At 37.9% G+C, this 14209-nt stretch overlaps 1 protein-coding gene across 19 annotated transcripts in view; it reads right to left on the bottom strand.

The window, feature by feature from the left end:
• Nucleotides 1–14209, bottom strand: part of CAPRIN2 (caprin family member 2) — a 60812-nt gene that overhangs the window by 37170 nt on the left and 9433 nt on the right. For all 19 annotated transcript variants that reach the window (XM_045288423.1, XM_045288424.1, XM_045288425.1 and 16 more), the window contains exons 4-9: nt 12983–13069; nt 9605–9843; nt 8266–8348; nt 4138–4305; nt 2595–2638; nt 840–1484 (exon numbers count right to left, since the gene is read on the bottom strand). In XM_045288423.1, coding sequence (XP_045144358.1) covers nt 840–1484; nt 2595–2638; nt 4138–4305; nt 8266–8348; nt 9605–9843; nt 12983–13069 — 1266 coding nt within the window. The remainder of the gene's footprint in view (nt 1–839; nt 1485–2594; nt 2639–4137; nt 4306–8265; nt 8349–9604; nt 9844–12982; nt 13070–14209) is intronic.

The following is a 14209-nucleotide window of genomic DNA, read 5'->3' on the forward strand; positions in this document are numbered from 1 at the left end:
CATGTTCTAAAAAAAAAGTTTTAACTGTAACTTGTACTTCAAAATTGAGCAACAAAACAATTAATGCCTACAGTTTCCAACAGGAGCCAAATATGTTGGGCTGTAATCCGCAAGATCGGCAGTCAAAAACCACCAGCCACCAGCCAAGAGAAAAGACAGACTTTGTATTCCTGCAAACAGTTACAGCCTCAGAAACGCACAGGGGTAGTTCCCCTCTGCCCTATAGGCTCGCTGAGTTGGACTCAATGGCACTAAGTTTGTTATAGTTTCCTAGCTCAGAAAATTCTTGTTTTGAAATGGTAAGAATTCAGATCCTCCCTCCAACTACTGGAATATCTGCAACTGTGTACTTTTTCACTAAGAGTCGAGAATCACCTCACAGTGGCTACAAATGAGTGAAAGAGGCTCAAGAGACCACACAAAAATGCAACTTTTGTGAGAAAAAAAGTCACCCAGGTGCCAAGCAGAGATATTGACTAAACTATAACACGTCTCCCATCCTGCAAAGACATTTACATTACTCACCTGCTCACATTATGGTCTTCTCTGAACCACTGTTTTAATGTCACATCATGCCATTCAAATTGTGGCACTAAAATATATTCTAATTGTGCAAATGCAATCATAGGTTTCAAATCTGTCAAGGAAAGATTTATCTTCCAATGTGCTAGGAGAAAATAACTAATCTACCTGTTAAAAAGTTAAGTAAAATACTTCATACATCAATTTAACAAAAGCTTTGCTGAATTTTTTCCCCAAGGGAACCAAAAAGTTACCATGACTGCAACTCTTTACCGATAACAACACTGACGGAAGCAGACTGACAGTGATCAACTCACATCTTTGGGGTCTGTATTAAATTTCCTGGGCAGGAGCTGGTCATTTGGAATGAGGCTTGCTGTAGTTCCTCCCCAGGACTTTGCAGTAATTTGTGACCGAAGTGTTAAAGAGTGTTTTGGACTCTCAACCCTGTCTTCCCAGGGTGTTAGTGGCTCTGACTGTCTTGAATCCTGTTCTTCACATATGGGAATGGTCCATGATGTCCAAGGCTTTGACGCTGGCATCTCTGGATCCTCTTCTTTCTGCATCTGAGCTACCCAAGGCTTTGGTGTCTCCAGCTTCATTGGCTCCCCTTGAATATATCCTACTTTGGACTTAAGAGTTTCCTGCTGCCACTGGCCCAGAGTTGGCTTGGGTTTGGAAGCCTCCTGCCTCTTCTGCTCTTCCTGCAGAGTGAACCCGAGTTTTGGAATCTCTTGTTTCCTCTCTTCTATGGAAACAGCAGAGTTTGATAAATCCTGGTGCTTCACAGGAGACTCCCAAGACTTGAAGGATTCCTGTTTCTTCTCCTGACTATCTGGTTCTATAAGCATAGCCCAACATTTGCAGAGATTTGGTTCTCTAGCATAATCTTCTTCCCAGGAAAGCTCTTCCTCTTGTTTGCTTGAATAATCTACTTCTGTCAAGTAGCGTCTGTTAAGAAACTAAGCACAGAGGGAAAATATGCTTGAGTCGTAATGAGCAGAAGACTTTGGGTTTTTTTGTTTCTTTGTTTTTAATTGTTTTATTAGAGCTCATACAACTCTTATCACAATCCATACATACATCAATTGTGTAAAGCACATTTGTACATTCATTGCCCTCGTCATTCTCAAAACATTTGCTCTCTCCCTAAGCCCTTGGCATCAGCTCCTCATTCTCCCCCCCTCCCCCCTCCCTCATGAACCTTTGATAATTTATCAATTGTTTTGAATGAGCAGAAGACTTTGGGGGGAAATTCAGCTCCACAATGATTCCTATGTTAGTTGGCTGGAGTTGTACTAACATGAAACTTCCCTCCTTACCCTAAATGAAGAGATCAGGTCGCCCTACTTGTTCGTCCTTTTTCCCTCATTGAAAATTCACACTTCGATGTTTTAAAGGTAGAATGCTATGTGTGACTTACCCTAAGACTCATGATGACTCCACATCATGGTGCCAGTAAGGGTACTGAGTCTTTGTTAATAGGGCCATGCTATCCAGCTGACTCCCTAAATGTTAAGACAGAGGATAGTCGCAACTATATAAAGTTATACTAATTAACCTTAAGATTTATGTTTTCTGAATTGCCAGCCTTTTCTTTATTTCCCCTGTGGATCAGTCACACTGTGCTTCTGCCTCTCCATTTTTGCTCCCTTTCCATTATTTTCTGTTCACTTCAGTAAAAGGTCCCTATTCTGCTACTAATGTAAGTTCTAAAGAGCAAAGTTATGCTCATTTTTAAATTCTAACACAGGATCCAGTAACAGCAAACATTAGTAGCTGACACTCCAGAAGTTAAGTGTGCACTGGTCAAATCCTATAAAATTTAAGACTTAATCTAATTACTTTAATTCTCCACAATAACTCCTTAAGATAGTTAGGCATTATTATTATTCCCATCTTAGGAAGATAACAGACAGAGCTGAACTAGATATATTACCCAAAGTCACTGAACTAGTAAGCCACCAAAACTGGATTCAAAGAAAGGCAGCCTGGCTCCAAAGCCCTGGCTTTTAACCATGCTGCTATAACAAGTCTCAAAAACCAACATCGATTACATTTCATTACTTTACCTCTTGTGGCTGTATCTCTGTCTGTACAAGTTCCAAAAGAGATTCTGGAACGATAAAAAAGAACACCAAATAAATGCTCAGCAAACTATAAGCCTTTAGACTGTCAACTATAATTCATTCCAGTAATACAAATGTCTTTCAGAAGACTCAGAAGGATAATAGTAAAAGAAGAGCACGGAAGGCATAATTCTGAATATTAACTGTCAGAATTAAAAACATGTGGTCTGAAAGTAGTAGCTCTCTTATGTAAACCACTTTGCTAAGTCAGTGGAAGTTTCATTTTAGACAGAAAATAAAACTATTTCCTCTTAGCCACAAGCATAGCTTTTCACAAGTTAGAATTACAGCTCCTATGGGACAAATTTTGAAATACAGCCCTTAAGGGGCTCTCACAAGTCATGTTAAGGTTGAGGGATGGTGGGGACAACTGTATTAAAGCACTGGGCTTAGTATTAAGAACTGGAGAAAAAGGAGCACTGGTGGGATACTGATTACACGTTGTTTGTGATCCAAAAAGAACTGGAGGAAGTGAAAATGGGAAATTACCTGAATCCGTCTAGTGGCAATCTAAACCTTGCCTGGGCTCCCTCTCTCTTTAAAAGATATATTTACCTAAATCCAGCCTAAAAAGCAAATGCAAAAGTATCATTTGCTCAACTATTTCTTCCCTTGAAAATGGGAATTTGAGAGGTATCCTTTCCTTTACTTATTTTGGCAATTTGTTTCTCTAAATCAGTATTGTTTTGCCCCCTCTTAGCACCCTGGTTGGGTTTCCAGGGCTCTAAGTCTTTACAGAAACGGAGTGCCAGGGCTCCCTGCCACCAGCTTCTAGTGGGCTTGAACCGCCAACCTTCCAGTTAGCGGATGAGGGCTGTAGACCTGGGTCCCCCGGGCTCCCCTCTTTGAGCGCAGGTGGCTCAAAACCTGCTGGGAGTGTAGGGCTTTAGCAACTTGGATTCCAAATGAAAACAAAACACCCAAAGCAATGATGGTCTCACAAGAAATAATTTGAAATTGTGAGTGTGCTGCTTCATGAGATTAAACAGTTGGAGGCAAACGATGCAAACCCCTAACAGGGAAATATTCATATGAATCACTACACAAATCCCCTGTCATGGCACGTCAGGCTCGGCGATGCCTGTTTGGGAAACAGCCATGCAGGCAGTCAGCGAACTTTACTGAGCACCATTATTGGTAAAGCGAGAGCAGGGCTAACTCAGTATTTTAAAGTGCTATTTGGCATTCTTGCTCTACTACAGTACAGCAAGAATGTTTATTCAAATTCCATATACACCCCTTTCAACCAGTGTACCCTGTTGGAACAAAGTAGAACCTAATGCTTCTACTATAGTTCTATTATGTAAATCATGATGAGAGAGCCTAGAGATATTTTCTAAACCTAGTCTTGTCCCCCAGCAAGATTTTCATTCATGTACAATTATAACCAATTAAAATAAGGAAAGCATTTCACAAAAATTTGACTCATTTTTGGTTAATTGTTAAAAATCCAACAACTCTTAGGATTTTAGCAATCGAAACAAACCTGACTTGGTGAGAGAATCAGTTTTCATTAATTCTTTTTTCTTCTCTGATTTTATCAGCATGTCTTCCTCTGCTGATATTTCTTTTTCCTTAGCCTTTTGGGGAACTGGGATACTTTCAAAATATCTTGAGTTCAACAATTTATTCAGCAGATCTTTCATATGTTTGTCTAAGAAAGAGGGATCAACACTTAGTTATCACATAAACTAATAATCCATTAAAAGTCATAAGGAATAGGAATTCAGTTTAAATCCTAGTCATAGCATGGCATATAGTACAGGTAGTCCTTGTACTACCAACAAGTTCCATTCCTTACTCTGTCTTTAAATCAAATTTGTACATATACCAGAAGTTAGGTGCAGTTGTATCTATTCAAATGTTTGAATTAGTATATGTGACACAGTATATGCTTTTCTATGCATAAAAAAAATTTCAAGACAAACTCCCACATGCATTAAAACATCTTTAACATAACACAGCAGTAGTAGTAATAATGTTCTTTTAATATCTATTGTAATTTATTATTAATTGGGAGCTAATACATATACCATATCATTCCATAGTTCAATCACGTCAAGCAGTATTGCACAGTTACTACCACAATCAATTTCCAAACTTTCTTTTTCTTCCTGAACTCTTTGGCTCCCTTTCAGCCCTGCCTACCCCACCCCCACAATAATATTTTGATGTACTTCATAAAGCAGTACCTGTTTGTTTTCATAAACTATTGAATGTACCTCTAATTTTAAATATAATAGGCTTCATGAGGATTGGCTCATAACTGTAAGTTGTCTGTAATCCACCATTGTCTGTATTCTTCATCAGAGGGTGCATACAACTGGTCAGTACTGTAAAAAGTACTTAAAACCAAAAATAAACCACAATGCCATCCTCTGGTCAATTATAACTCACAGCAACCCTAGCTGGGGTTTCCGAGGCTATAAATCTTTATAGTAGCAGCCTGCCTCATCTCTCTCCCATGGGGCTGCTGGTGATTTAACAGCTGACCTTGAAGTTAGTTAAATGCTTACCTACCAGTACCACCAGGGTTACTGTGTCTTTCTTTCTCTTTAAAATCAGCACTCATGTATAAATTACAAAAGACAAAATTCACCCATTTTAAGTATACACTTTCAGCCAATACAAACAGCATGTTAACTCCACTACAACGATGAGATTGCAGTGTTTCCCACAGTGGGCCACACCGTCCCCTGGAGGGCCACTGGAATGATTCGGAGGGGGCTGCAAAAGCAGATACTGACATTTTATCCTGGATTATTGGCTATAATACGAAAGTTTTTCAGTGCCCTGGGGGTTGGGAGTGGGGTGCAAAGGGGTTGGTAGGCCTAATAAGTTTGGGAATTATGACACACAACATTTTCACCCCCTCAAAAAGTTCCCTCATGCCCCTTTTACAATCAGTACCCCTTCTCCTGCCCCCTCACAAATAGTGAACTGCATCATTCTAGTTTTCCAGATTTTTAAATGCAATATATTCTTTTTTTCCTCTGGCTTCTTTCACCCAGCATTAACTAATTTGAGAATCACTCATACTGTTACATGTCAATAGGTAATTCCTTTCTTATTGCAGAGCAGTACTCTATTCTACATATATCACATTTTGCTTAACAATTTACCAGTTGATAAACACCTCGTTGGTTTCCAGTCTAGTCATTTTGAACAAAGTAGGGATGAACATGCATGAACATCATACATGTGCATTTACTGTGTGAACATGTTTTCATTTCTCCTGGACACTAAGAATATAATCGATTGGTTGTATAATAAGTACTGTATGTACTTGAGTATAAATTGACCCAAATATCAGCCGAGGCACCTCATTTTACCACAAAAGCTGCATAAAAAATGTGCTGAAAAACTTGGCTTGGTCTACCTACATAGGATAGGCTGGATGAACAATCTGGAGAAAACAGCGGGACCAATGGTTCCGGGAGAGAAATGGGAGAGGGGAAGGTGGGTGAAAGGAAGTGGTGTTAACAAACCCAGAGACATGGGAACAAGTGATCAAAATCAGTGGCAAGGAGGGTGTAAGAGGCCTGGTAGGGCTTGAACACGGACAATGTAACCGAGAGGAATTACTGAAACCCAAATGAAGGCCCATGATAGTGGGTCAAGAGGAAAGTCAAAGGAAATAGAGGAAAAACCTAGGAGGCACAGGGCATTTATAGAGGTCTAAATACAGGCAAGTACATATGTAATTATATTTATATGATGATGGAGAAATAGATCTATGTGCATATAGATTTAATATTAAGGTAGCAGATGGACATTGGGCCTCCACTCAAGTACTCCCTCAATGCAAGAACACTTTGTTCTATTAACCTGGCATTTCATGATGCTCACCTTCCTGACACGATTGCTGAAGACAAAGCGGGTGCATAAGCAAATGTGGTGAAGAAAGCTGATAGTGCCCGGCTATCAAAAGATATAGAGTCTGGGGTCTTAAAGGCTTGAAAGTAAACAAGCGGCCATCTAGCTCAGAAGCAACAAAGCCCACATGGAAGAAGCACATCAGCCCGTGTGATCACGAGGTGTCTATAGGATCAGGTACCAGTCATCAAAGAACAAAAAAAATCATATCATTGTGAATGAAGGGGAGTTTAGATTGGGGACCCCTGTAGGCAACTGGACATCCCCTTACAGAAAGGTCTCAGGGAAGAGATGAGCCAGTCAGGGTGCAGTGTAGCACAGATGAAACATACAACTTTCCTCTAGTTCTTAAATGCTTCCTCCCCCCCACTATCAGGATCCCAATTCTACCTCACAAATACAGCTAGACCAGAGGATGTACACTGGTACAGATGGGAACTGGAAACACAGGGAATCCAGCAAGGATGAACCCCTCAGGACCAGTGGAGAAAGTGGCAATACGGGGAGGGTAGAGGATGGTGGGGCAGAAAGGGGGAACCGATTACAAGGATCTACATGTGACCTCCTCCCCTCCTCCCTGGGGGACGGACAACAGAAAAGTAGTGAAGGGAGACATCAGACAATGTTAAGATATGACAAAATAATAATTTATAAATTATCAAGGGTTCATGAGGGGAGTGGGTGCAGAGGGAGGGGGAAAAATGAGGAGCTGATACCAGGGACTCAAATAGAAAGCAAATGTTTTGAGAATGATGAGGGCAACAAATGTACAAATGTGCTTGACACAATGGATCGTTGTATGGATTGTGATCAGAGTTTTATAAGCCCCCAATAAAATGCTTAAGTTAAAAAAATCTCGGCTTATACACGAATATATACAGTATATGTTTAGTTTCATAAGAAATTGCCAAAGTGCTAGTATTATTTTTTACTCTACCCTAGAAATTAATTTTGTGATTTAAATTTGGATGACCTAAGACTATTTGTCGCTATGCATAATTAGATTGCCATGGTACCTAATCATTAGCAATAAAAATATTTAACAGCATCTAGTGAGTTTTCATTATCCTAAGGAAGATGAGACTATCTGTTCCCATAAAGATTCATAGTCTTAGAAACCCTGTATGGGTTGTTAGGAGTTGGAATCAACTTGATGATATAGGTCTAATTTTACACTAATACTTAAAACTATGTACTTCATGTTCAACATGTGTACTTGGGTCATCTTCCCAAAGGCCATTTAAGAAAGCAAAAGGGTTCCCTTTTTCCAGATCACTACCCATAATACTTCATCAACAGACTGTATCAAACCATTCATATTTTCTTAGGCTGATCGAGATAAGCCTTGATATTCACATTATGTGAATTTAAATTCTTAAATAGAACAGTTACTACTTCTACTTTAAAGAATATAGTATGTAAGTGAATCCCATACTAGTCTAGTGAGTGTTGAAGCCAGCACTAGTATTCAAGACTTACTCCCAAATCATATTGACTTGTCATTTCAAAATTCTCCTTCAAATCCATGAGTACAATTAGGCAACAGTTGTGTTTTTAGTATATGTGCTGCTGAAGCGAGCACGGATTGTTGTTTTTAACAGAACCAAACAAAAAAGATTACTCTCCAGATGAATACAGTACTGTCAGACATGTAAGTTCTGGTGGACTGACACAGTTTAGGCCCTCGAAATATAAAGTTTAGTTTTTACTGTATATGTCCAGAATAGAGAAAACTCACATGTCGTTCCTACAACTGCTTTCTCACTACCTTCCAAAAGGTCCCAAAAGTACAGGGATGACTGCTCCATCTGGTCTTCAACACTGACAAGGAAAAGCAGCAGCAGAACAAAGTGGCTTTAGAAGTAAATACATATGTGTGTTTACGTATATAAATATATAAGTATATCTGGAGGAGTAAATTTACACATTATAACCCATTCAGAGTCGAGACATTCACATGTTAATTCTGCCTACTCCTTTGGAAATTGAAAATTAAAGGTGACTGGTTCTCTGTTCATGGATTTCAAATGAAAGCATTTTTTTCTGGAAACAACTAATTTTTTTTTATACAAAATATGATTATTACAAAAATAGAGCAAAAAATTCTGTCAATGTAGTATTCATGAAAAATAATATGTCCTAGATAAAGAGAGACTAATTGCAATCTTAAAAGATACATTTAATTTTACAGAGAGAGCAACCTACTTTTCAAATCATGTTTTGTCTACTTTTCATATATCAAAGTAAGTTACATTCTCTGACCCTATCAAAGTGAAGAAGTACCAGATAGGGAATAGTGTCAGAGACTATCTGCATGGGAATGAAAAATAGATGGCTACTTATAGGTAACTAAGAGTTTTACTAGGCTTTGTCCTGATCCAGAGCATATTTCTTTTAACAACTGAAAGCTGATTCTGCTTCAGTATGGCTGCCTGAGACACAAAGCTGGAGCATCCTGCTTCTAACAAAGTGAACGGATAGAGCTCTGTTAATTATCTGGTTTATCAAAGCAAAAAGAGCAAACGGATAACAAAAGAGAAGAAATTTATTTGACAGCACTAATTTGATGGTTTTATACCTAAAATGACATCAGTTTTCTTTTTCAGCCTTTATCTACAGTGTAATAGGTGCACCAAATAATTCCCACTTTGAAAGCTTAATGCTTAATTTTAAATATAAACAAATTTAAGAAAGGTAAATTCTACTTATCTCCACTTAAGTATAGGGGAGTAAGGAGGCACACTTCCAGGTGATAGCAACAAACTGCGATGCTTATGCCCCCAGCAGGGGCATATGCATCAGGGATATACATAATTAACATATGGCTAATAAATTGTACAGTATTAAAGCTTGATGACAGACATTATTTTTAAAACTAGTGTTAAACTAAAGCAGCATATAAATGAGACTATTCAAATTCCCTTTCTTTTACATCAATCAGGTTCTGAGCCAGTCAAGGTTTCCCATATTAAATCAAATGAATCTTTTCTTACTTAATTGCAAATATATAACTACAAAACTAGCCTAAGTTTTATATGTTCTATTTCAATGGAAAAAATTTTTATTCACTAGCTTACCTCAGACTTTCATTTCTTTCAGGGCAGGTCAGTTTTGAAAATTTAATGAGGTAGTCAAGTTCTTTAGAAGGCAAATACAGTGCGCCACGCAAGCCCTCTCTAAGGTCTCTCTGTACGTGTTCTTGTGCCAAGTTCTGCAATACATACTGAATTTGAAGTACAGTTCGAAGCTTTTTCTTCTCAGCCTCAAGTTTTAGCATGTGTTCCCTTCTCTGGGCCTTCTTCTGAGCTTTAAGTAGCTGTTAAAACAAATACTAATTAGGATCGATAATTCTGTCCATCACCCTATATTAGCAAGTACTTATTTTCCTTTACAAAATCTAATTTCAAATAGCTGAGATTAGATAATAAACTTCGGAAATGTAACAGAGTTGTCATATTAGAATTCTTTAAGCTCTCTCTTTAGCTACCAAACCGATAACCAAACACACTGCCAACGAGTCCATCCCAACTCACAGCAACACTAGAGGACAGGGTAGGGCTGCCCCTGGGCATTTCTGGCGCTATAACACTTCACAAGAGTAGAAAGCCTTGTCTTCCTCCTATGGAGCAGCTGGTAGTTTAGAACTGCAGATTTTAAGGTTAGCAGTTCAATGTGTAACTACTATGCCACAGAGGGTGGTAGTTAACTGGCTTTTTTCAGGTACCCAGAGAATAGGGAGCCCAAAAATCTGACTCTCAAATCCAGGCTATTTCTAGTACCTCTAAGATCAACACAATGAGATCCCTGATGTCTATATTAATCCTAAAATTTTATTTTCCATATTTGTACATATCAAGGTTTTCAACCTAAATTTTAACATAATGCCTTAAGTTTAAATATTTTTGTTTCTGTTTTAATCCCATGTTCCGGAGGAAGGATATTTAAGTAAACATGGTAAGTGTTCAGCTGCCAACCAAAGATTAGCTAAGATAAAAGGGACAGAAAACCAAAGATTAAAATGCCTTACAAATGTAACAGATCGAAAAAGTCACAGCAAATAGTTTTTTAAAAAGAGTACTTAAATTTACAGTCGTTTGCCCCCTAAATTTAGATGAAGCTGTAACCCCTAAAACGTAGCTTCTAAAACAGATTAAGGAAAACTTCCCTTAAGTAAATTTGTGTGTGGATTAAGCATCCCCCAGTTTACTCAGAAGCTAAGAACTGTAATATTACCATCTCTTTCCACTATGAAATTTAAAGTTCTATTTCCTCCATCACTGCTTTTTTGATTGAACATTAGGCTGAATATTTTCCATGATAGGAATATTAACAAAATAAAATAAACCTAAAGATATTTTTTCTATAAATGGGTTAAAATATTTTGATAGTGCTTTAAATACTTGAGATTCTACAAGAGATATCCCCAAATCATAACAGATTGGAATTGGGGAACAAGTTCCAGTAAAAAGACAGGTAGTGTCCTGAGGGGGAAAAATGCCTCGGTACACCCTTCTGAACTGACCTCTCTGCCTTGAATTTAACTGGCCCAGGAGAGCCCCTCGGAAGCCACTGTTATCATTGGGCTTAAAAAATTTTTTTGTTGTGAATTAAAAGATTTACCAAGTAGATCATCAGTTTTACATTCAATAATCTACACACATTTTGTTTCCAGCTCAGCATCGCAATCCTCTCAATGGACCATCAATTGCCCCACTTCCTCTCTGTGTTTCTTGTTTTCATTCTCCCTCCTTTTCTAACCTTCTGAATTTTGTTCTTGGATAAATGCTGTTCTTTTGATCTTAGGGGGTTGATTATTCTACAACTGAGGTGAGTTCAGTTACAGTAAGGAATCCTGGGAATCCCCCCTGTCTGGATCCAACCAGTAAGCCTGGTCTTTTATTATTTTAGGTTTTGTTCCACATTTCCCTCCCATTCTACCCAGGGCTTTCTAATTCTATCCTTTTCAGGACAACTGACAGTGGTAGCCAGGCACCATCTGGTTCTTCTGGTCTCTGGGTATGTAGATTGATGTTTGCCTGTCCATTAGTCCACTGGACTAATTTTTCCCATGTCTTCTCATTTGGGACCTTTTTTTGAGGGCATTCTAGTGAGACTAAGACTGAGAGAGTCTTACTGAGAGAACTTGTCTGCAACCATCCACTGCCTATAGGAGACTTACTTAAACATATTTTGCTTGCAATAAACTCATAGAATGTATAAACTAGAACACTAGTAACATTACTTTTTGACATGTCCTTGTATCTTTGATGCTCATGAATATCCAGCAGACGTGTTAGACTTAAATATTTGCTGAAGAATATGCTGTCTTGAGATGAACAAATGTTATGATGAGCTACATACAACACAGCCTATTTCTTATTTATGTAGAAAACTAAGAAGACCAACAGCAACAAAAACCCTGAATTTATCTCTACACAAAAAGAGGAAAAAACATTCTTTAAAAAAACAGATTACTTATTATGTTATTTTAAATTAGTCTTGAAAAGAGTAATAACTTCAGTTCACAGTAACTAGGAAAAATTGTCTGATGAGGCATGATCCATATCCCTGGCATAAACCCACAAAACTCTTTCTTAATTATTGAAACATGACCTTTACAAGGCCTTCTAATACCAAGATCCCAAAAGTGAAGCATACTTCATTAACAAATGCTAAATATTTCAGTTTAATTGCTGATTACATTTGTCAGACATAAACTCTGAACTGACCAAAAGTGAGCCTAATTAGTAGTGAGGTCAGACTTAACTCCCTCCATTTAACATGAATCATAATTTTTCCACATAATAAATGATCATGCCCTCAAAGGAATCTACCAATTGTTTCCTCATGCTGAATGATACACTTAGAAACCTGTATTATAATCCAGGGTAGGCTAATCTACAGAGACAGTGACTTAATTATTAATTGGGTATGGCAGGGGAAGTTGAGGGAAATGGGAAGCTAACAATGATGAGTACAAGATTAAGGAAAATGTTCTTTAACTAATTATGGCAATGATTGTACAACTTTTCTTGAAGTAAGTGAACTACTGAATTGTATATGTGAATTATATGCCAATAAAGTTGTTGAATAAAATAAAAATAAACCTATATAAGCATACAAACCTATAATATATAAACGTACATGCCTATATTCTTAAACCCTTTCAATAAGTATACATTGTTCTATTCTCCATCTCAATGTTCTTTTATAATTCTCTAGTGAAATATCACACAGTAGAACACATACTTTAAACACAATGTCATCTTCAGGTATCAGTTGTGTTCTCTTGTGACTCTAGAAATCTGGAAAAACAGACTAGTTCGTCAGAGTCTAACCACAATCCCGCTGTCTCCAGTAAACAGTTCATAAGAGATTAAATGATAGTAGCAGCACACCCACATTAGACACATCTCTTCAAGGTTGGTGTCTCACTGGTTTCTGGATATACTCACTTCTTGGCTTAGTCCAGAAAAGGTTTTCTGAAGTTCCTTGGCAAATTCCAAGTTGTGTAGCACTTCGTCGTATTTCTCTACTGCCTCCTACCAAGATAAGAAAACAGAGTTCAGTGACCTTCTAAATACAAGTATGTCCAAATGGTGCTCCTGGTGCATAATACTCACTGCCATCGAGTCAATGCCAACTCACAGTGACCCTCTAGTGACCCTCTACAGAGAATAAGACTTTCTAAACTAGCCACTGGCCATATATGCATTTTTTAGTAGTTAGCTAAATAAAAAGTAAGGAGGATCAAAGGGCATTTAGCCCAAACTATAGAAAGCTAAATTTAAAAATCCAGTATTAAATTTCTAGCATAAATCTAAGCCCTAATTCCAGAGTCCCTGGTTAATATTTATTCACTACTCAAATATACAACACAAGTAGCAATAATGAAGATCACACAAATAAGCAACTTAAAATAATTGCTAATTCAATAGGAAAAAGCAAACAAAATCACTAAGTATTACAACAGAAATAACAAGCAATCCCCTATAGGAAATTAGTGGATTAATTTTGGTTTTTAAAATTTTCACAGATGAACAGACAACCATTAGAGAAAAGGTTTATTTTTCATGACTTACAGTAACTCAAATCTACATGGAAGATGGCTAACCTCAAGCCAAAGTCAGTAAGAAAACCTAACCGGATAAAGGCATATTAAAGAGCCTCAGGAAAGAACTAGAGGAATGTTCTGAGTTTCGTCAGTGCTATGCTGCACTCTGAATGAATTGTCCCGTCTATGTGTCCCTTTTATGAGGGAATGTCCAATTATCAACAGATGGGCTTTGGGTCTCCACTATGAACCTTCTCCTTCACATCAATGTAACTGTTTGTTTTTGATCTTCTGATCCCTGATCCCATTCACATCTCATGGTCACACAGGCTGACATGCTTCTTCCATGTGGGCTTTGTTGCTTCCCTGCTAGCTGGCCACTCATTTAACTTCACGCCTTTAAGACCCCAGACATTGAATCTTTTAATAGCCAGACACCATCAGCTTTCTTTACCACATTTGCTTATGTACCCATTTGTCTTCAGCAATTGTGTCCAGAAGTTGAGTAACACACAGTGCCAGGTTATTAAAACACAGTGTTCTTGTGTTGAGGGGAAACTTAAGTAGAGGTCCAAAGTCCATCAGCTACCTGAATACTTTAGCATACAAATACATGTACATAAACCAA

Source organism: Echinops telfairi, unplaced genomic scaffold (assembly GCF_000313985.2).
Source record: "Echinops telfairi isolate 266 unplaced genomic scaffold, ASM31398v2 ScPeMD7_21;HRSCAF=78, whole genome shotgun sequence".
Lineage (NCBI taxonomy): Eukaryota > Metazoa > Chordata > Mammalia > Afrosoricida > Tenrecidae > Echinops > Echinops telfairi.